This window comes from Pseudorca crassidens, chromosome 12 (assembly GCF_039906515.1).
Source record: "Pseudorca crassidens isolate mPseCra1 chromosome 12, mPseCra1.hap1, whole genome shotgun sequence".
Lineage (NCBI taxonomy): Eukaryota > Metazoa > Chordata > Mammalia > Artiodactyla > Delphinidae > Pseudorca > Pseudorca crassidens.
Genome location: NC_090307.1, coordinates 43705923 through 43729828, shown reverse-complemented (window position 1 = coordinate 43729828; position 23906 = coordinate 43705923). Strand labels below are relative to the sequence as shown.

At 37.2% G+C, this 23906-nt stretch overlaps 1 protein-coding gene across 1 annotated transcript in view; it reads left to right on the top strand.

Annotated features, from left to right (window-relative positions):
• ASXL3 (ASXL transcriptional regulator 3) overlaps nucleotides 1-23906 on the top strand; it is a 177136-nt gene that overhangs the window by 17150 nt on the left and 136080 nt on the right. The window contains exon 2 of the mRNA XM_067699380.1: nucleotides 14651-14733. Within this exon, the coding sequence (XP_067555481.1) occupies nucleotides 14651-14733 (83 nt within the window). The remainder of the gene's footprint in view (nucleotides 1-14650; nucleotides 14734-23906) is intronic.

Below are 23906 nucleotides of genomic sequence, written 5' to 3'. Positions count from 1 at the left end.
AGGTAACTCTTATTTGTATTTCTTTCAAAGGGATAGATATTTTGATCACATCGGAGCTAATCATTTTTCTTCATTCTGACATAAACGTGGCATTATGGTATAATGAGCTCCCAGCCTGGTTGTATGCAAAACTCAACTGGTAAAATCAGGACTGAGGACAGCTAAAAAGCAATAGGGACTATCTGATTTCATAAAGAATCTTTTGTTGGCAAAGGTAAGTTTTAATGTTCCATTGCTCCCTTAAAGAGACTCAGCCCATACTTCATATCAACAAATATGGGCTGATTGAAACCAGTTCTGTTGCTTTGTGCCCTGATAAATATGGCCTTCAATTTCTCTAGCACCTAGTTTAAGAAACAGGACCTGAAAGGAGGGTTGGATGCAAACCTGGAAAATTTGGCTAATATTAAGGTGGGTAATACGTCAAGTAGAATATCAAAGTAATTGCCCCAAGAATGCATTTAGTATAAATTGTGATGCAGATACTTTAATTATATCTTAATTACTTGAGTACTGTAAATCTGGTGGCAGATCTTTGACTTGGCTTTTAGTATAAATAGTTACGGTAGATTTTTATGTATGATTCCAATTAGAGACAGGAAAGCACATGTCACATAAACCCTTTGGTCTATAGAAAGCCTGTAGATCGTATCGTTAAAATATTAGGATACCTTCTTCACATTTTTTAAATGTTGGCCCTCTTTCTGAAGCCTGGGATTCAGAAGTTCTTTTAACTATTCATCAGAGTTGAGTTCTAGGTAAAGACTTCTTACTGCTAGAATTATTCATAGCTTTGCCTGGTGAGCTCCTAATTTTATACAATTGTTTAATTTTTTAACTGTTGTCTCTGGATGTTCAAAGTGCATGCTTGACAAAAGACTAACTCTGCATTTATGATTCTTATTTGGTTAAGAATTTTTAGTAATAGCTACTCTTCTATTCATCTACAGGAATCAAAAATTAACATCAGGTTTAGAAACAATCTATTTTGTACATTTTTTTTAGGTCCTGTGAAGGGAACCGACTGAGGACTTAATAATTGGTATAACAGACACCTTGGTCGTGAACATTTGGTCACAAACAGTGACTAAAATCCAATTCTTACCAATTTAGTGAGAAGGAGAGTTTATTAGAAGACTTGTATGAACATAACCAGTATAGGTGAATGAAGTTCCTCAGTAACACCTGGAAAGAAAGAATGAGTCTTTCAGGGCTCTCTGATCTTTGCTTCGCTCTGTACAGATGCCTTATTTTCTGAGTCTGGCTTCTTCCACATGACTAGGAGCATGGCTCCCAACAAGTCTCATGGTTTCATCACATGGCGTTATTACCAGAAAGCAACCGATATTTGTTTTCTTGAGTTTTAGGCTAATGTATCCTGGGGAAGATCAATGATTAACCCTCCCTGTGTCCCCTCCCCCTGCCACCCCACCACCCCATCATTAGTAGGCAACTCTTCAGTATCTACAGGAATAGAATGGCTCCCATTCAAATAACAGTATAAAAGGGTATTTTTCAGAAGAAGAGAATAATATGTCCACAAAACAAGAAATTCAGTACATCACTTTTTCCTTGCCATTTATTTATCTTGTTTTCATTCATTAGGCAAGTTTTATTAAGTGCCTACCATGTGCCATGGTAGATCAGAAATATAGCAATGACCAAAAAGAAAAAAACACCGTGATGATCATCACTACTTCCATAGAATCTGACGTGTAATACCATCCATCACTGGAATATGGTAGGAAAGGGTCATTTCTGTGTAGACTAAACCAACATTTTGAATGGATATGGAAGAAGACATGGCTTAGTCTCCTTCTTTTTAAGTCATTTGTAAGTAAATTAGATGTTTCTCACCCTTCCCTCCTCAACTATAGTAAACCAGAGGTTAAGTGTCTCCAGAGATGGTGATGGCATGTTTTATTGTATTTCATTTTGGGATGTGTGGATGTGTGTGTGTGCGTGTGTGTGTGTTTGGTAAATATTTGTTAAATCAATGAATTATCAAGGAGGTGATGCTATTGTCTAACTACAGTCAGGGGAAGAGTTACTATTAACTGTAACAAAGCAAGCATCATTGTTTTTGTCACTCTTCAACATTTAAGTGGTCAGAGTCAAATAATCCCATATAACAAAGTCATTTTCTACAATTATCTCAAGATATATTTTGCAACTAATTCCTTCTGGCAGCTACATCTGGATGCTGTGTCGTTTCAGGCTAGTCTGTGAGAATAACACTGAAGAATTCCCCTGACTCAGATTGAATGATGAGTAATCTTTGCTTTGGAAAAAATTCAATATACCTGCATTTTATTTTCCCCATTGTGCTTTAGAGTATAGGGCATATAACTCTTTCTTTGGTGTTTGAATATTCATTTGTATTTTGTTTTGGAACTGATTTTAAGTTAGTTGTTAAATATTATATGATAGATGCATCTATTATATAAGTTGTATAATATAGAGATTATCTTCATATACAGTTTAAAGATTATGAAAGTAATTTGTGCTTCTAAATACACAGATTTTTTTTTAACATCTTTATTGGGGTATAATTGCTTTACAATGGTGTGTTAGTTTCTGCTTTATAACAAAGTGAATCAGTTATACATATACATATGTTCCCATATCTCTTCCCTCTTGCGTCTCCCTCCCTCCCACCCCTCCAGGCAGTCACAAAGCACCGAGCTGATCTCCCTGTGCTATGCGGCTGCTTCCCACTAGCTATCTACCTTACGTTTGGTATACACAGATATTTTAAAAGTATAAAATTTCCTCCTTCTGATTTTGCTTTTCTGCCACTCTCCAGGGTAACAATTGTTAAGTGTTTGAATATTTTTATCTGGTGTGAATGTGTGTGTGTGTGGGGGTTTGTGGGTGTATTTGTATGTTTACCACATGTACTTGAATATATACCTCCTCTACATATTGTTCTTTTTTTTATTTTAAATTATTTATTTCTTTGGCTGAGTTGGGTCTTAGTTGCAGCATGCGGGATCTGTCGTTGCAGCACACGGGCTTCTCTCTAGTGACAGCACACGGGCTCCAGAGCACGTGGGCTCAGTAGTTGCAGTGTGCAAGCTTAGTTGCCCCACGGCATGTGGGATCTTAGTTCCCTGACCAGGGATCGAACACGCGTCCCCTGTGTTGGAAGGTGGATTCTTTTTTTTTTTTTTTTTTTGCGGTACGTGGGCCTCTCACTGTTGTGGCCTCTCCCATTGTGGAGCACAGACTCCGGACGCACAGGCTCAGCGGCCATGGCTCAGGGGCCCAGCTGCTCCGCGGCATGTGGGATCTTCCTGCATCGGCAGGCGGACTCTCAACCACTGCGCCACCAGGGAAGCCCCGGAAGGTGGATTCTTAACCACTGGACCACCAGGGAAGTTCCTATACATATTGTTCTTCAGCTTGCTTATTTTTAGTCATCACTTTCTTGCGGATATCCTCCTGTATCAGTCAGTACATATTTTCTTTCTAATGGCCGTGTAATATTTTGTGGTATGTATGTGCCTTCATTTATTTAACCATCTCTCTCTTACATTATGTCTTTCATAAAAGTGTTTTGAATGGTGCTTTATTGAACATGCAGGAAGAGCTGAGGATTTCTGTAAGAAAAATACCTAAAGACAGACTAGGTTCAACAAATGGGACCACCTACCTTTTACATTTTAATAGTACTGCTAAATTACCCTCCAAGTAAGTTTGGACTGTTTGCTACAAGGTAGCATATTGTGGTGGTGAAACACTTGGAGTTTAAGGGTGTGAGTTTGAAACTCCGCTCTGCTTGTTACTTGGGACTAGCCTGGAAGAAGTGAATTAAAATATCTGCATCTTAATTTTCTCATCTACAGAAAAATAATACCTACCTTGATAGGTGATTTTGAGAACTAAATATGTTAACATAAGTCAAGTTCTTAGAAAAGTGCCTCGCCTATATTTATTACAAAATGATTTCTGGCGTTATGTAAGTACTACTTGCTATTATTAAGGTATTATTGAGCACCTTGTAAGGATTTCCAAGATAAGGAAATTTGGGGTCTCAACTGATTGCTTCTTCAGAATGTTATCCTGAGGAGAATGCTGGCTTTGACCAGAGACTTCCATATGGACAGGTGTTTAGTCTCCCACATGTGGACAAATGTACACATTAAACTTCTTAATTTTCGTAATATCTTATTCTACCATCTGCAAGTCTGCTTTTCAGAGTTGTCATATCTACCTATAGTAGTAAAATATAAATAAACTCTAAGTCGTCATTAGGGTATATACTCTTAATTTAATCATACTGGACCTTGGGAATACTATCTAACTGCATTATTTCACCTAATTAGTCTCAATTATTATATTTTTGTGTTATGTTTAGATTTTATGAGAGGTTCAACAATAGAATTTATGTATGTTCTATGTTTGCCTTTGAAGATCCTGTCTATTACCACCCAGTGCCTCTGTATGAATTTTCATATGAGATGATTCTCTTAGTTTAGGAATAGGAAAACCTTTTCTACTCTGACAAACCAATGTCTCTACGCTAACAGGAGTTAACTCCCGTAGATTGTTTGCCTCTGCATTTTAGCTGCCTTGGAATTGGTACCATGGTCTAGGTCACAGTCACAGCAGCTTGATCATCGGGCATGATTTCTCATTTTTGAAATATTTCACTGTATTTTTCTTCTTTAAACGAATGCATATTTTTAAAAGAAGGTGTGATAAGGAAAGTAATATAAAAGTTATATCCACTGTGTTTTAGATGGGATAAGAAATGACCAAATATGAGTTTGATGCCAAACAAGACACTGAAAAACTGCAGATGTGATCAGGAGCGCTGCTGATAATCATGGGGAAAATCACAGAGAACAGGGGATCAGTTGTCCAAGAATTGAACCACTTTGTAGCTGTGTGACTTTGGGAGAGTCAAATTAACACCTCTGCGTCTTAGTTCCCTCATCTGTCATCTGTAAAATGAGGGTGATAATGGTGTCACCTAAGTATGATAAGGCGGTTGTTGGGAGGATTAAGTAAGCTTGTATGTTAGAATAGAGTTTGATGCAGAGTAACTGTTGTATATTTTCTATTGTTATTATTAGTATAAAAAAGAGGAAAAGAAATTTTTTGAAATTATAGACTGTAGATCTTTATCTCAACTCTCAGTAAAATTCTAGAGTGCATTTTTAAACAGAAATGGAAGTAGTGATCCCTGGAAGCCCTTATGGATTCTCTAAGTTAATTCATGTCCAATTAAATTTATTTATTTTTGATAGGATTGTTAGACATACAGCAGGAGGATGTGCCTGTTGGAGCTAAATTTCAGACAGTCACTTTGATGTGTTCTCTTGTGGGACTCTTTTAAAAGTGATGGGCAAATATGAACTGGGCGATAGTATAATCAAATGAATTTTTAGCAGATTGAACTTCTGTAGACAAATTATACCGATTGGCTAATGAGTATCATTCTGGAAGGAGATCCCAGTGGCAGCCACATGGTTTGTTGCTTTGTTTTTCATTGCATTATTCACCTGTCATGAATAACTTGGCGGAATCCGTCAAATCATGCTTGTCAAATGTGTGGATATCAGAAAATAAAAAGGGAAACTGAACAGTTGGACAAGGGAATAATGATTCCAAAAGAAGTTTAGAAGCTTGGATGAACAGCCTGCACCTAAAAAGATGAAATTTAACTGGGGTAAATATTTCTCAAATTTGTGGATAACACAAAATTTACCTGTTACCTTAAATAATCAGGTATTAGGGAGTAATAGGATTTCAGAGCCTTCAAAAATGGATTGAAACAAACACTCGTGCATTAGAGATACATTTATGTCTGGCAAGTTTGGAAAATACACCACAGAATTATGCATGTGGTTTCAGAAGCAAATGTTGAACGATCTGGAAGTTTTAGTTGATTGACAGTGTGAAGACTGCTGAAAAAGAGCAAGTGTTGTGTTAGGTTGTATTAACGTAATGTATATATGAGTTAGAAAAAGAGAAGTAATAGTTTTACCATACAGATTGTTTCAATCAGACTACATTTAGAATATTTATCAATGGTATTTAGCTAATTTATCTCAATGAGTATAATTCTTAAAGATGTGGTTTACAGGTGACGTTGGCAAACTCAAGAATATTCAAAGAAGGGTGATTCGGAAGGTAGTCTGCAAGCTATTTTATATGAGGACTGATGGAAGAAACCAAGGATCCATTAGCCTGGGGATAAAGGGAGGCTGGGCCCCTAATAGTGTTTTCAAACAGGTGGCAATATATCCTGTGAATAAATTATTGGATCCCATTTTAGAAATTCATGTAACACAATTACCTTACTTTAAGCTTCTATGATAGCAAAGTGCTTGTAATTGAATGTTAAATATATGTCACATTCAAAGGCAAAAACTAGGACTACATAGTAGAAGTAATAGGAAAGCAGAATGTTTACTTGATACACAGAAGAAACGTTTTTAATAACTGGTAGGTTCTGAATAGACTATTTGCATATTTTTGTGGTATAAGTATTTCTTCTTCATTAAAGGGACGTCTGACTTTTTAAAACAGGTTTTGTATGTATCATCATTTAAATAATTATTAATATTGTTCTTTTACCTTTTTTAGAACATTGTAGGAATTCTAGGTGTCTTTCACTTTCATTTTCTTTCTGTGTGTAAAAGGAGTATAAACTGTTTGTAAAGCTTAGAAACTTACTGAGGTAGAACAAGGTTGCCAAAATCCCATAGGAAATTAGAAGTCAGCTCTCAATCGCATAGAATTTTATCTTCAAATTCAGGTAGTTATCACTCTCTGAACTGTTCCAGGCCTCAGTAAGCCATCTCTCTACTCTCAGCTCTGCTCTGGTTTTATGAAGCTGGGCAACCAAAATAACTTAACTGTAAGACAGAACTTCCTTCTAGATGAATATTCTATGATACTGTCTGTCATAGTTACAGGAAAGTTTGTCTGTACATATGTATTGTTGGAAGTAAGTTGTTGCTGCTGCTATTCTCTATTTTTACTTGATTTGTAGCACATGCATAACAGGATAATTTGTCCCCACAGGGTGCTTGTCTTCCTAGGTAACAGCGCAGTGTCCAAAAGAGTGCCGTGGTGTACAATCCCTCTTGTTAAACACAGGGAGGAAGACTGTGGGGTGATGAAACCAAGCACCACATGGTGCAGGTTTACGTCTGAATCCAGAGGGAATAAATTTGGCCGTGATCAGGTGACAAGGGGTGGCAATATGTGTCTAACTTGATTTGTAGAAACCCTAGTGCAGTTTATGCAGGAAATCTCAGAGACACCCCAGGTAATGCCCGTCATATTTTTTTTTATAGCTCTCTTCTTTGTGTTGAAAAGATTCCTGTTTCTAGGCCGTGCTCAAAGGGGGCTTTTTTTCCCCCCAGCCAATAGTATTAGCCAGTGTTTACTAACACATGTTGCTGTAGGCAATCATTTGGCGTACGGAAATAATCAGTGCTTTTATACTTACTATCTCATTTAGTCCTCACAACGTTTTTATAAATGAGGAAATGAAGAAACTGAGTTCAGGAATGTTAAATATCTAAGATCAGACAGCTAGTGAGTAGGTGTTCCTGCTTCATCTGACTCCAAAGCTCATAACCTTCTTTATTATTCTATAAAAATTCCTAATATATGGCAACTCCAAACTAATGTGGTCTTCATCGAAGCCTACTTAGTGGTGCTATAATCTGATGCTACAGACATGAATGAGGACCAAGGACTTCGATCTCATGAGGCTTGCAGTGTAACTGGAAGAATATCCTTAAACAGATAATGTTAATTAACGACAGGTGCTACCACGGGAAAGTACAGTTTAAACCATTATCTGAGAGTTCAAGGAAATATCTGATTGTTCTTAAGTGTGAGATTGCTGAAATGGGGATTGTGAGGTCGATATTGCATATAATATCTTGACTGTAGGCCCACAGTTTCTGTAAAAGCCTTGTGCTCAAGGCAATAAGTAATTTAACTTAGTAAAAGACAGACTTCAGTGTTGGCTAGACCCATCACTTCCTAGGTGCCAGGTCTCAGAGGCACTCTATCTTCTTGGACATCTCCTTTTTCTGGGTGAAATAGGCCTGATTCTCAAGGCTATTATAACAAAAATTCTGCATCTTTTCAGTCACACATTCACATATATTACAATAGCATGTAATTTCCCCATAAAATGCATGCAAGTAGAATAGAAAAATTGTAAACATCACCCTTAAACCCTTAACTAGTAACCACATATGTTAGGAGCAGACAGCAACCTGAGGTACAGATATTAGGTGGTGGGCAAGGTGCTGTCACTTTCTATGTGGTTAATTTTCTCATCTGAATACTATCAGCCATTCAAATTTATGTCTCATCAAAATGACGTGGACCTTTGAGGTATCTCAAGAACAGTGGAAATAGGGAATGTTAAATATGTGAAGCCAGGAGACTATTGTAATACAAGTAAAACCTCCGGAGACTTAGCACGGAAGAGTCGTCTAATACATATTAACTGCTTTTATTGTATTTAAACATTGTCATCATCAATATCATAATGTGTACAAGTCCTGTCCTTCCACTTGGTAGCTTTATGACCTTGGACCAATTACTTCAACTTAGTGCATCTCAGAGGAAGTTAATCCTGCCTCTTATATGCATCTCACTGAGTTGTTGTCAGGGTCAAAAAAATATATATATATACATACATACATATGTGTATATATATATATATGTTGTATGTAAGCAAATGAAATAATATATGTTGTGTGTAAACACTCTGTAATTGTAGAGAGCTATATAATGGTTTATCGTTATAACCTCCAAATCGTGTACCTAATACATGAGGCCTTAAATAGCGAAACATTTTAGTGAACTGCCAATATGGATTAAGGGAAGACACTTTAATGTTAGAGAAAGATCTAAACATGTATCACTGATGTGATTTTAAGTTGTAGAAACCTTTTTATTTTGCAGTCAAGTAAGCTCAGAAAATTTTCTTCAGGGCCTGAAGGACCAAGACTTCAACCATTAGATGAACACTGGTCTAATGTGTTTATCTTAGGGATACTGGAAATGACTTTTCTGAGTCAGCTTGAATAAGCTTTAAAATGTTTGTTACATAGTATTCCTGGACCAGAAAAATGCTGAAAGGATGAACCTAAAACAGAAAAATACATTCTTAGCATGGCCTGTGTCCTCAGTGATTGAGCAAATACCTCTTTCCTTCTCTTAACTATATTGCTATCTTTGTCTGCAGGTTTTTTTTCTCCTCCTACTGGGGCATGTAGAAGTCTGGGAGAAGAGGTTTCTGGGACAAGAGTCTGTCTTGCCTCAAATGTCAAATGTCTTGCCTCAAATCTAAATGTCTTTGAGATAGGCTCTGATATAGTTAGTCACATTAGTAAAGAAGATGACATCCAGTGGTGCGTTTGCCAGTTCTACACAACTGTTCATATCCTATGAAAAGTACAAGTGAATCCATTGCTAGGGAGGCCACTGATTGTGTGTGTGCTTTGTGTCCTTAGCCATGGAAATTCCACTTTTGGGAGAGCAGTGCTGAATTTGCAACCTGTTGGGAGTAAAAATGAAGAAGAAAAAAGATAGTGGAGAATTGCGAGGACTTTAGTGCATGAGAAGGAAGCATGAGAGATACAAGACACAACTCAGGGAGACAGAGTCAAGTGGAATCACAAATATAGCTCTAACATGGCAGAACAGTTTGTTTCACAAAGAAAGAAAGGGCATTTTATGTAAAGACTGAACACTGTGACAGACTCTGATTTGTATAGAAGAGACAGTGATATCTGGCCAATGGTTTCTGATTACAGCCTTTTCTTGGCAGTGCGAGCTCTAATAATTCTAGCTACAGATTTTCTTAGGGAAACAGCAGCTTTAAGAGCCTGTGTTTGAGGAAATAAATTATAAAGCATTTCCATTTTCAGCAAAAAATTTTTTGAAAGGGACTAAAAAAGATCACTTTTTTAGCCAAAGTAAATAATGTAGGAGAAAGAAAACATAGAGCTATTAGAAAGGAGAAACAATTCACGGTATTTGTGGAAAATATGATTCTGTACTTCTATACTATTAGAACTACTATGAATTCAATTAGCTGTTCATATAGATAATAATTATCACAGTTCAATGGCTTTTGTATGTATTAGCGATAAAATGTGAGGATAATTTATTAAAAAAGTGTATTCATAGTTGCAACCCCAAATATAAAACACTTAATAAAAAGCTTATTACAGTTTATAAAATAAAACTTTAGCACATGAAACAATGTGTGTACATTTCCTAAAAATTTAATTAGATGTCTCGTTTAATTCCTATCTAAATTTCATCTGGAAATATAAAGAAGTGAACAATGAAAAATTTAAGAAGGAGTAATGAGAGCTGTGTTCTATCCAGATAGTGAAGTGTATTGTAATATTACAGTAATTTAAACAGGGTGGTGCTGGCACAGGAATTGATTGAAAATCAGGGGAGCATAGCAGGACCCCTGGATGAGCCCCAAGGATAGTGGTTTGCAGTTTATTTCAGAGGCCCTGAAAATTCCCAGAAGTGCCTTCAGCCATTAGAGGAAGTAAGTTCTGGGGGCTCTGAGCCCTCTCATCTCTACCTCAGCAGCAGCTCTGCTTTTATGCATTTTACATACTGGGTTCCCACATTTATATATTGGTTTCACATCCAAAGGAGTTTTCATTGCCCTGATATTAATGTATGCCAGAGGATGCCTCACTAACCATGACCGGCTTATGAAACAAATTATGTTGGGGAATCTTGACTTAACATTAATAGGAGGTGAGAGCTTAAGTTAGTTCTTCACCTGGGTACAAAAGGATACCTTCCAGATGAATTAAAAAATGAAAGCATAAAATACCCGCAAGAAACATTTGCAGATATTTACGCGCTCTTTGGGTAAAAGGAACTTCTAAATATGAGAGCAGGTGAAGTCACAATAGAAAAGTCTGATGGAGTAGTTCATTTGAAAATAGAGAACTTTATGTATCATCTCCCTAAATATCCAAAAAATAACCAACAAAAGGAATAAAAATCTGTTATTAACATGCACAACAGTGAATATGTCTTACTATATAAATAGCTTTTTACACATTAATGAGAAAGACAGAAATATCCCATGTCATATCCCACATGATATTCATTTGAAATAAAGTTTTTGTTCTCCTTGGTATTTACAAAACTATAATTAGAGTAACAGTGAATTGCAACTTCTTTGTCCTACTAGGTTTGCAAATATTGCTAAAAAGATAAGATTTAATACTGGCAAATTTGTGGAGAGAGAGGCAGATTCAGTTCTGCTTGGTGAGAGTATAAATTGTTAAAATATTTCTGGAAACAGTTGACAGTGTATCAAGAGACATGACAGAGCTCACATCCTTTTGACCCAATGATATTCTAAGAACTTTACATTCAATATATTCTTTGGAAATTTATTTTTATTAAGTTTTAAAACAACATAAATGCCTATCTTCAGTTAAGTGTTAATTATGATGCCCATTTTGAAGAATTTAAATTACATGAGGAAAAGTAAGACAGCTAACTATGCATACATGTACTTTATATAATTATAATTATATTTTAAAAGTATGTATGAATAGAAAAAAACTAGAAGGAAAACACAAATATTAGCAGGGGTTAATATTCTTGGTTGTAAGCTTATGAGTGCATTTTGTTTTCTATAATATAGGTATGAGTTTGCATTTTTCCAGTTTTTACAACCAGAAAAGAAGATGATTTTATTAATAAATAATTATTATCCATGACAGACTTTGAAATTGGATTTCCTATTTTGTTACAATTGTATCATTATTGACCAAGTCAGTTTGAACCTGTTTTGATTATCCGAAATATTAATTGGCCCTCTTTCTAGAAAAATCTTATTATGATACATGACCTTAAAAATTGTGGATAATCCTACTCCCTTCCCTGCTCTATTGCATCCTTGACCCCTGTTTCTAAAGAGGTAGGTACAAGGTGGAAGACAATTGGAAGAACATGTTAAATTCAAAATAAGTGTTACATAACCAGGAAGACATATTCAAATACTAGCTGTATTTGAAAATGTCAAGAAAGATAATCCAGGGAGTATGATTTTGCAGGACATATGAAACCGTTAACACCTCATAGCCAAGACATCAATCGCTGGGGCGTGGGCAGTTCCTCAGTTTAACATTTGGGGCTGTAGTTTCACTCTGTGTCTTCTTCCCACTGTCCTGTTGGAGTATGGCTGCCTGCGAGTCTGATTCATGTCTCTGCCATGTGTCATATTATTTTGATGCTATCCGTGTTTTGTTCCGTGGAAGTAATCTCTCTCTCTTTTGTTCTCTAAATGTTCCCACAGCTAGTTCAGTGAAGCTTGTTCACATCCAGGACCCTCTCCTTCTCTGTCCCCTTTCTCTGTCTTGCAGGAACTGAGGGGGGCTTCTGGTGTTTGTGTGGCTTCATCATTTCCTTCCTGCCTCTCATCCACTTCACGATGTAATTCTTGGCACTTTTACTTCCTTTGTAGAGTAGGATGTGATGTCATAGAGAAGGGGACAGGGCTATCCAAATTCTCTCAATTGCTGGGAGGAGCTGCCCAGGTGTGCTGAGGGGCCTGTACTCAGGAAGAGAAACAGGGAATCCTCCACAGTGAGTAACCCCACTTTCGAGTGTGCCCAACTTTCCACTAAAACATTACCCAGTACACTGGAGTTTCCTCTTCGGCCCTTTCTAGATTTAATCAGTTTGCCTTTTTGACATTCCCAGTTCAGCTCAATTTTCCTCCTTTCTCTCCCTTCTCCTCTGTCCCCCTCTTTCTGCCATCCCGTGTCTCTCCCCGCCAGTTCCCTTCTTCCTTGCTTGCTTACTTGTGTATGTCTGTGTCTGCTGACCTTCTGCCCATATCTTCTATGAGAGACCATTAGTGTCCCCAGCATTGCCTATCATTTGGGGTGAGACCCACCCCGTATATAGTCCATGTGACCACAGCATCTCCTTTCAGTAAGTCATAAGTATGCACTGTTCTACTTACAGTTCTTCTTATTTTAAAAATTCTGTCGACTATTTCATTTTCATGTCTGTATCTTTCCTGCCTTTCTTTGTGACCTAACCTTTTCCCCTTTTCAGCTCTATTATGCAGTTTCCTTCTTGCCTTTTTTTTTAACCAATGTTTTTACACTTTAGTCCTCTTCCTGTACAGCGATGCCTATGTGTCTTCCCCCCTTGACAGTTCAGCTCTCTAAAGCATCCTCTGTGAGGACAGTTTTTCCTTCTTTCCTAGTGACATACTTGTTGCTACACTCTCTTTCCAGTGTAGCTCCTATTTCGCTATTCTTTAAAGAATTACCAACTGCAACTAAGAGACTGATCCAGACTAGGAAAAAATGGGGAAATTTCCTGGGAACTAGAAAGGGGAGAACAGGAAAGTGGCCCTAATGGTGAGGTAGGGCAGGCTGTGTATGTAACTCACTGGAGGGCCTTGAGGAGCAGAACCTTTGCTAGGGACCTAGCTGAAATTTAGCCATTGATCGTGGAAGAGATCACAGAGCTCTTTTGAACATATTGGAAGCCTTTTTAATTTTTAGTTTTTAGAGTGACCCTGTTAATTCTTAATAATTATGAGAATTCTGGTCTAATATTCATAATAATCATAAATTAGGACTCTAGAATTATTAAGTTGCATGGGGGCCATGACTTGTGCAGAAGCTCCTGTACAGAAAATTTAAGTAGGTGTCATCTACCCTTGGAGGAAGTCATTGTGAAGATGTGTGTACACTTGTTTCTTGTACCCAGAGGTGGTCCTATAGACCTTGTTGGTGAGCAGTGTGGGCACCGTTGTTTACGGATTTCACTACATGTAAAGTCCCTGGGTAAATAAAAGGGGCTTGCTTTCCAGGGCTGATGGTCTAATGCCTGTGGAAATAATTAACTATGTCCCATATATTCCCCATACTTTGTTTAAAAAAGTTCACTTCCACTCAAAAATAAGTAGGACAGAAGGGGAGAGAAAGAGAATAGGACTCAGTTCATAAAGCTGAGATGGGCTGAATGGGAAGAGGAAGGGATTTACTTGAAATGAATTGGAAAAGGCAAAAGAAAGGAAACTGAGCTGAACTGGAAAACACACTGTAATGAGATACTTGGGTTTCTGTATGCTTTTTTCCATTTTGGCCATGAAGGGTTTTTATTTATTTTTTTTAATACAAGAGAAGTTGATCAAAATATGAATCCAGTGAGGTTATTTCTGACCAGCACTTTGTTCTCTGCTCTTGGTGGTATTCAGGCTCATGTTTCCAAGGTCTTAGAAATTTAAGAAACATTTTAACAGCCTGAAAACATGACTTAAACCATAAAATGTCAGCAATTTTTAATAAAGGAAATTATATACATTTATTAACTTGGTGTTTTTAGGTTTCACATTTCTTTTTTTGGTGTGTATGCCTTTGTGACATTTTTGCAGAATGACCCCTATATGTTGCAGAAATTGCCATAGATGTCCAGAAAAAAAATTATGTTCTCACTTTGGACACCTGATCTGTGTGATGGAACCTAATTTTGGCATAACAGCCTTTTTAAAATTTTAAGGAAACATTGCATGGTTCACACACATTTTCATCTTGTATGTTTCTATGCAGTAATCTAGGAATCTTACGTTTATTTTTATTTTTTTTAGGCACTAGAAAAACACCCCAACTCACCAATGACAGCAAAGCAGATATTGGAAGTCATTCAGAAAGAAGGGTTAAAAGAAACAAGGTCAGTATTCATATTTACATTTGCTGTTTTCATTGATTAATAATTGCTACTGATTGCAAAGTAATAGGGGTATCTAGATTTTCATGTTGTAGATGATTGTGAATTAAGTAACTACCTGCAGATTCTTTTGTGACTACCAAATATTTGGGTGACCCAAGATTTCCTTGGAACTACCTGTTTGCTTAATAAATTAGACAGATTGATACAGAGTGTCCTTCATTAACAAAGAGCAGCATTGTGTGAATTAGGCTCTAATTGGAGTTACTCATCTTTCTCTTTCTTGTAAGAGGAGACTTTTGTTTCTGAAAGTGAGTAGTGAAAGAGAAACTGTTTTACAGTCTTAATAGATAGATCCCAAGGTATAAGATGAGCTCACTCTGATAAAATTCAAAGTGCCAACGAGTGTGGTTGAAAATTCAGTCCTCGTATTTAGAATTACTCTACTTGGAGCATCGTTAATCAATTATTGAGTCCTTAAAAAAATAACAGTTTTATTGAGATAGTCATATACCATAAAATTTGCCCTTTGAAAATGTACAATTCATTGGTTTTCAGTATATTCACAAAGCTGTGCAGTCATTACTGCTATCTAATTTTAGAACATTTTCATCACCCTGAGATGGAACCCCATACCCCTTAGCAGTCACTCCCAATTCCCTATTCCCTCCAGCCCCTAGCAACCAGTAATGTACTTTTTATGTCTGTGGTTTTGCCTGTTCTGGACATTTCATATAATTGGAGCTATACGCTATGTAGCCTTTTGTGACTGGCTTCTTTCACTTAGCATCATGTTTTCAAGGTCCATCCATGTGGTAGCATGAATCAGTACTTCATTTCTTTTTGTTGCCAAATAATATTTTATTGTATGGATAGACTATATTTTATCTATGATGATTATTTTTATTTAGTGATGAATTTTGGCTACAGTTTTGGCTTTATCCAGCAGTTTAGGGTCATATAAATATTACTCAAGGAGGAAAAAAAGTTTGTTACAGGGTAAAATAACCATAGGGCTGTCGCATGTGTATCTACTCATCCTTGTTACATAGAGTGAATTTTTTTTAATTGTATGAAGTTGTCTACCTATAAGCCATTGAGAAGGCAGTGGTCTCAGCTTGGTGAAAATACAATCTGCTGAGTTACCTTTTGAATCTGATCTTGAGATAGAACCTGTTGAGAGAAATCAACGTCCTCTCGAGGCCAACTTTTCCTAAAAAATTGGCATTACCTGTAACTCCCATTACTGTAACATGTGAATCGCATCAGCTTCTAGCTGTTTAAAATGCATCTCTTGCAAGTTTGATCCATGAACATCACAATTTAGTGGGGTAGAGGATACCTAGGCTCAGTTTTTCATCTCTGTTTTGGAGGCTGTTTCTGCCTGTTCTGAAGAAAGAGCCTGAGCTAATGTAACTACCCTGTTTGCAATCATTGTTCCTCCACAACGTGGAGGTAACACTGTGGAGGGAAGTTGCTGACAGAGCCTAAGCGCTATTCAAGGGGATCCTTGCTTCTAAGCCAGACGTCAGTGTGAGGAGTTAGGGAACAAAATGGGGACACGTGGAAATTAATTTTCCCCTTACTGCCTGTCAGAAACCCTGAAAATATTTATGCCATTTAGAAAGCACTGGAAATGGTTGTGCGACAGCCAAAAGAAAAAAATGGGGTAAAAATCTAGAGATCTCAGCTCCTGTCAGATGTGGGCTCTGAGCCAGAGGAACCTGAGAATGCAGGCATAAAAAGCTTCTCCTATAAGCAGACATTTGAAGTTTGTTCATCATGATATTCTTCTCCAGAGGAGTGACTAGGCCACTATCAGCTATTATGTACCTTGAGATATAAAACCCCTGTACCGTGGCCATGAACAGCATCTTAATTACACTTATCATTGTAACAACATTTTTCGTATTTTTTTCAAGACGCTGGTCTTCCCAGAATGGTATATTAAAGGGCTTTAAGTATATGTTAACAAAACTCAAAGCAGCTTCTTTAAAGAGTGAGAACGTTGAAAAGGAAAACATACCCTGTTCCTCTAAATACAACCCTCCCTCTTCATCCCCTCCCCCGTTATTGTGTCCTCCTGTGAAGAAAAAAAAACAATGTTTGTTGTTACAAGTACTGATGAACCCGTATAGGACTATTGAAAGTACCTGCAAGGAATTCACAAGTTAAATAGGAAAGGGACCAGGCAAAGAAAGAGCATAGTTCTGTTTTAAGTTCTACTCTGTAAAATGAGCTCTGTGCAAAGGGCTCCGGAATATGCATTTTATGTTCTCATTTCTTTCTGTTTCTTTGAATTCTCCCTCCTGTCAGTTGTGACAGTTACTTATGGCTGGTATATCTGTGACTACTCCCCCCTTGTTGTCTAGTTTGCTTATTAGACTCATCTCTAAAATGAAAATAGTGGAAGGGTGGGATAAATTGGGAGATTGGGATTGACGTATATACACTAGTATGTATAAAATAGATAACTAATAAGAACCTGCTGTATAGCACAGGGAATTCCACTTTGCTGTACAGTAGAAACTAACACAACATTGTAAAACAACTATACCCTAATAAAAAAATAAGTAAAAAAATAAAAGTAGTATGTAGATTCTGAGTGAGTTTCAGCTTTCCTACCTGTTGTGTGTATTGCTTTAGGGAGCAGATTCTGACATTTATTTTGCCTACTTAATGTACTCTTTTGCTACCTTCCAAATTCTTAAATGTTTTCCAAGTATTTATGGTAGCTGAGTAAATTCAGTGTAACTGTATCTCAAGTAAAGTTACATTTAGAAATTCCATCATCATAAGGTCAAACATAGCTGTTTCATTTCTAGATGTTTATTAATGATGTGTTTTTCAAGATGTGCAGGCTTTCAGATATGCCTGAGTAACTGTAGGGGAGTGAATGTGAAAGTTACTGATGTGTCCATAACCTTCCAGTGGTCTCTATGAATGAGAGGTCATGTTAGTGACCCTCCCCCAAACAGTCCACCACTGTGCCTGGCATTTCTGGAAAAGAGAAGATTGGCCCCTTATCCATCATCATTCCAATGCCATTTGTTTTAAAATAACACCATTTGGGGCTTCCCTGGTGGCGCAGTGGTTGAGACTCCACCTGCTGATGCAGGGGACACAGGTTCGTGCCCTGGTCCGGGAAGATCCCACATGCCGCGGAGCGGCTAGGCCCGTGAGCCATGGCCACTGAGCCTGCGCATCCGGAGCCTGTGCTCCGCAACGGGAGAGGCCACAACAGTGAGGCCCGCGTACTGCACAAAAAAATAAAAAATAAAATAACACCATTTGTTTCAAATACTGGGTTGGGGGGGGTGGTGGCCCTTCATTCTGTGTGTCAGGCAGATCTCCTGTAACACTGACCTCACTGGACTGTAAATTTGTCCTTGTTTGTCTTCCCACTGGTCTGTGAGCTCCTTAAGGGCAGGGTACCCAACACTCCTGGCACTCAGAAGATACTCAGTAAATATTTGTTGAGTAAATAATCTTCCTCAGGATGTTAACTTGCTGGTCCTTAGTGATGATTTTTGTCTTGCATTTAGAGTTAGAAGCTTCTTTTTAACATTACAAGTTGTATTTTTCATCCTATTTTTAATTGTTTGTTTTAATCAAAAGGAATCTACGAGCTTTGTGGGAATTCCATTAAATAGATGCATGCCAGTAGCCTCTGGCAGATTAGCTGTGAACTTGAGGAAGGTTATTGTGCTGTTGCCTGTTTTCATATACTGTAGGTGCCTCTGGTTTAAACTTGTAACTTACAATAAAAATTAAACCAATAATTTTGGCAAAGCTGATATGAGTATTTGAATGTGTTCAGTATATGTGATATTGTTAATTTATTTGACTGAGATAAAATTCTTGACATTTTATGGTACCTTTTCCTCTTTTCCAGTGACACTGTAGATTGCATAATTTTCATGTAGACAGGATAAAACGAGGACAGCTTTTTATATCATGTTCTGTGTATCTTCTTCAAGTTATTGATGGAATGTGTAGTATATGATTAGACTCTATTTGGAAAAGCCAGACTGAAATAAGTACTCTCTGTGTGGTTTACAAAAAGGTATATAGATAAAATAAATTGTCAGAAGGGCGTACGGCTTTTGTTGGGAAAAAATTAATAATATGAGCATGGCATGATTTCCTAGAAATTTTTTTAATAAAAATATATTTGGTAAGTTTTAATTCCCTTCTATATAATAAGATAGAAGATTTTTGTCAATATAATTTTATTCTGGTCCCTCTATATTGTACTTGCTTTACTGATTCTGAGTATTTCCAGGCTTCTGTTACTTTGTGTTTATGAGTTGTCAATGACTGATAAGACACTGCTATTTGGAAGGCTTTTCAGATGATCAGAATCTTATAATCAATCAAAGAACCGTGTTGCTTGCATAGAGAGGATAGAAATGTGCATATTCCAGACTGCGGCTTTTATGGATGGATATTTGATATGCCTGTTTGGACTGCTTGGCTAAACATTCCCACTTCCTCAGGGAGAGAGGGTGCTACTGTAGACTATAGCCTTGTCTGCAGTAATTAAACATATGTCCATAGAAAAAGAGAAGGACTCTGGGGGTTGTCCTAATTCTGCCTTTCTGTTTTTGGTTTGCTTATTCAGAAGTTATAATTCCTTTACAAAGAGGACTGAGGGAGTTTTGATGCCTGAGGATATGTTTTTCTCTGCTCATGTAATTTTTGAAGTGATGCTTTCAAAGAAATATGTGCTCTGTTTTAGTGACACACCCGGGGCAGCAAGGTCAAGGAGTGAGGTCTGTAGCACTTACCTAGCAAGAGCAGAGCAGCCATTTATCAGTGGGGATAATTTCTTATGTGCCGGGCATTATTATCACAGGATACCTGTTATTAATGTAGCAAGAATTGTGATATAGTTGTCATATGACTTGATAATAGGTGAATTGCATTCTAATGGAGGTGAGGCAGTCACGAAATAAAGGCCAAAATATCGCAGAGCAATTAAAAAACCCTCTGTTGGGTTGGGGGCAGGGCAATATTTATAAGGTACACTTTTACAATACTATAGATGCCTTACTTGAAAAATAATATATGTTAGATTTCATTGACCATTTATAGAGCAGCAATCTATGATTACATATCACAGTAGGGACATTTGTAAAGGCTTATAAACAATCTCTCTCGTGCTTGGTATTATTTATTGACATATTTTTGATTTTGCAATGTGGAGCGTGCACTTGACAACCCAAGATTTTGTAATTATGCCGGTATCAATGAGAACTTTTTATTCCCCTGGTAATTCTTAGAATAAATGTGTTTTAAGCTACTTGTCTTAAGGTCTTTCATGATTTCTGTTTTGCAGCCTCTGTCATGATATGCTGAAATTAGGATCTCCACTTTGTACTGTGGTTTATTAAAGATTTTTCTAGGGGGATAAACTGTCAGAAAATTCCATTACCATGTATAGTGACAAACAATAAAATTTCTTGGCATTTCTCTTGGTGAGATTTACGTTTCTAATTAGCACTTTAGGAGATGATTCTTTCTCGCTGCTGAAATGTTTTGTCTAAAGATAAGAAAGAAACACAAATAATTTCAACTGCAAAATCAATTCTTATCTCCAGACTCCATGTTCCCATTGCTTCTTTCATACTGAAACTGTGGTCTCGTTTGTTTGTGTTGGGGCATTTTAGAATTACAGTGTAAACTCATGGTGTCATCCTTGCCATTTGCTAACGTCTAATTTTCTCATTGTGTAAATGGTGTGAGGGATTCATCCTTAGAGAGGGATGAATGAAACAATGGTGTTATTAACCAGAATTATAGGGGAATCTGCATGTATTTATATGTGTATATTAGGTGTGTATACATGAGTGTGTGTAAGCAAGTCTGCATGTATTTATGTGTGTATATTAGGTGTGTATACATGAGTGTGTGTAAGCAAGCCTTTAGAATAATTTATCTCTTGGTTGACATAAACTTTTACTTGTCATTACTCAGATTAGAAATCTCAATCAGGGTCATTCCTAACTCTCTTCTCCCATCCCGCCCCCATGGCCAGTTGGCTCTTGTGTAGTGTTAATTCTGTGTCCTAACTACATCTTTCTTTCTCTGAATCCCTACTCTTTGCCATTTATTCTTTGCACTTAAAATTTTTCAACTAGATTAATGCAGCATCTTCTTATCTGGTCTCTTTAAACCTGGTCCCCCGCTTTTTAAATCTATTTTTTTCTCAAACAAACATTACCCCATTTATAGTAGCATTTTTTAACTGATAGTCCAAAATATCCCAGAGAATATATTGTGCCTAATAAGCTATGAATCAAAAGCTATTGTCAGTTGTATGTTTGGATATAATTAGAGGAAATCAAGCATGTACTTTTTTCCTAGTCACATGGTATCTGAATAAATGCATGATATTCTGATTATGTAGGGTTTATGATGTGAATGGTGAATGCATACATTATACCTTACATTTAGATGAGATTTGGAATTTCTAATCTGGTCATTTTTATACACATTTGGTTCTTCCCAAAATATGTCACTTAAAATGTTGTTTGTTGGTATTATATGCTTTGTGCATAATTAATTAGTTTTAAATTAAATGGTATAAAACTGATTAAATAAGTATTCATAATTTATACATAGATATCACTAATTGTTTAAAAAGCAACTGATGTATCATAATTAAACTTTTTTTAAACTTAAAGTTACTTTTTTTTATAGTGACATAGTGATTGAGGTAATTCTTCAGGGGATGATAAGGTGATATATTACTGTGAAAGCATTCTCTGAGTTAGAAAATAATTGTGTGAAATATTACCCTACAAGGTCAGATTTCAGCCCCTCAGCACAACCCTAATCAACCTGGACTTGGGCAACTTGAAAGCCTTTGTAGTCAAGCATCTGATGTTGGGGCCACAGTTGACTATAGCTGACCCTTGAGCAACTTGGGATTTTGAAATTTGTGGGTCCACTTATACACGAATATTTTTCAATAGTAAATCCTACAGTACTACACAGTCTGTGGTTGGATGAATCTGCAGACGTGGAGGAACCACAAATATGAAAGGCTGACAATAAATTATATGCAAATTAACTCCCATGTTGCTCAGGGGTCAACTGTACTTGCCTTTTGCTGTGGAATCTCCCGCATAATCTTTTCATAATTTGGAAAGTAGAAGTGGAGCCCACGAGACATTCATGAACTATGGGGGGGGCGGGTGTGTGTGTGTGTGTGTGTGTGTGTGTGTGTGTGTGTGTGTGTGTGTGTGTGTGTGTGTGTGTGTGTGTGTGTGTGTGTGTGTGTGTGTGTGTGTGTGTGTGTGTGTGTGTTGCGCCCTCTGCTGGCAGTTTTCACTTTGTTCCGTAAAAGGACTGCCGAATGGGGAGGGAGCGCTTTTCAGGTAGAATGCCTCAAACTAATGTACGAAATTTGCAATAGGACTCCTCCTGGTTCCCAGCTTGAAGTTATAATAACAGCGATTGGTTAGTCTGCGCAGGCTGCCATAACAAATCATCATACACTGGGCGGCTTAAACACCAGAAGTGTATGTTCTCACATTTCTCTCTAGTTCTGGAGGCTAGAAATCCTAGATCAGTGTCCGGCAGGATAGGTTTCTGCTGTGGCTTCTCTTCCTGGCTTGCAGACAGCCACCTTCTCACTGTGTCCTCGCATGGGCTTTCCTGGGTGTTTATGTGGAGAGAGAGAGAGAGAAAGCTCTTCAGTGTCTCTTTTTATAAGGATACTGCACCTATCAGATCAAGCCTCCATCCTTAGGACCTCTTTCAACCTTAATACCTTCCTCAGAGATCCCATCTCCTAATATAGCCACACTAGGGCTTCAACATAAGACTTGGGGTGGGGGAGACACAAAAATTCAGTCTACAACAGTGATTCGGAATTTGGAACTTTATTTTTTTAAAAAAAGAATTTGGACCTTTACATTTCCAGAGTTCGTGGCACACCATAGAATTTTTCTAGAATTTTGAGTATCTGATTCAACTTAGAAGGTATTCATAACAATATGCTTAACACTGTACTGTGCTTCTGTTTTTACATACTCCTCATACGTGTTTTCATATGTTATTCCTAACATATAAACCGATAGAATACTTGGCTTATGTTTCGTGTCCAAATATAATGTGTAGAGTCACATAACATAAATTGATTTGGATTTTATTTGAAGGCTTTGGTAAAAATAGCTGTGGTGATTGCGTATAACCCTCAAGGCATCAATATTCACTAAGGTATGCAATTATAGCTGTGAAATGGCCATTTCTTAATACAACTTTTTATTCTGTCAAGCTTCCTTTCTCCATCCTTCCAAATAATTGAACAAAAACGGTAATTTAGGTGATTTCAGCTTTATTGAGAGCTAGGTATAATTTACTCCAGAAATACTGAGCACTCTATAAATATTTCAGTGCAGGAATAGGAGCAGAAATGGATATAATATTACATTGTATGTGAGTCTTTCTAAGTATCCTGTGCAGGTTAAGATCTTTGGGGAGAAATAGGCATTTAACTGGGGTGGTATTATTTAATTTTTTTCCTAGGTGGTGTTTTTCTCCTTATCTCCTTATTTCATTGCTTGTGCTCTTAATTGCCACATGCCTAAATGATTTTAAGTTTCACTTCATTGTTTTGAACTTGACAACATAATTCAAATGCAAAACTGTTGATATGCTGACATGGGGACTTCTTTTTATAGTTGATTTGTTCTCAGAGGGAAAAAAAATATGACATTTTGTTAAGCCAGGTTTTCTAAAAGCTACAAGTGCATAATTCCTAAAGAATAAGTCCTAGCTCTTTCAGGACAATTAAGGACTATTTATCCTACACCTCCTGAGATGCCTTATGCAGAATCAAATAGATAATTCTGTCTGAAATTCAGATGATTTTTATCAACTTTTTTTAAAAAAGTTAAGTCCTGTTTTAGGTGCTGCGCAGGGCTTGCGTTTGGGCTCTGCTCTCTCTTCAGTTTGTTGGCAACCATCTTCTGGCCAGGTTCAGGGTACTCAGGTGTGTGGGTAGAGCTTTTCCCAGGTGCTTACTAGTCAAATGAGAGAACATCAGAGAAAGGAAAACAAGTGTGGACATGTAGAAGTTAATCAATTAAATACCGATTAAGTGTCTCCTTTTTGCTCAGTGTGTAAAGTCCTGGGGGTTTTGTGGAAGCTTTAAGGCATGTCTT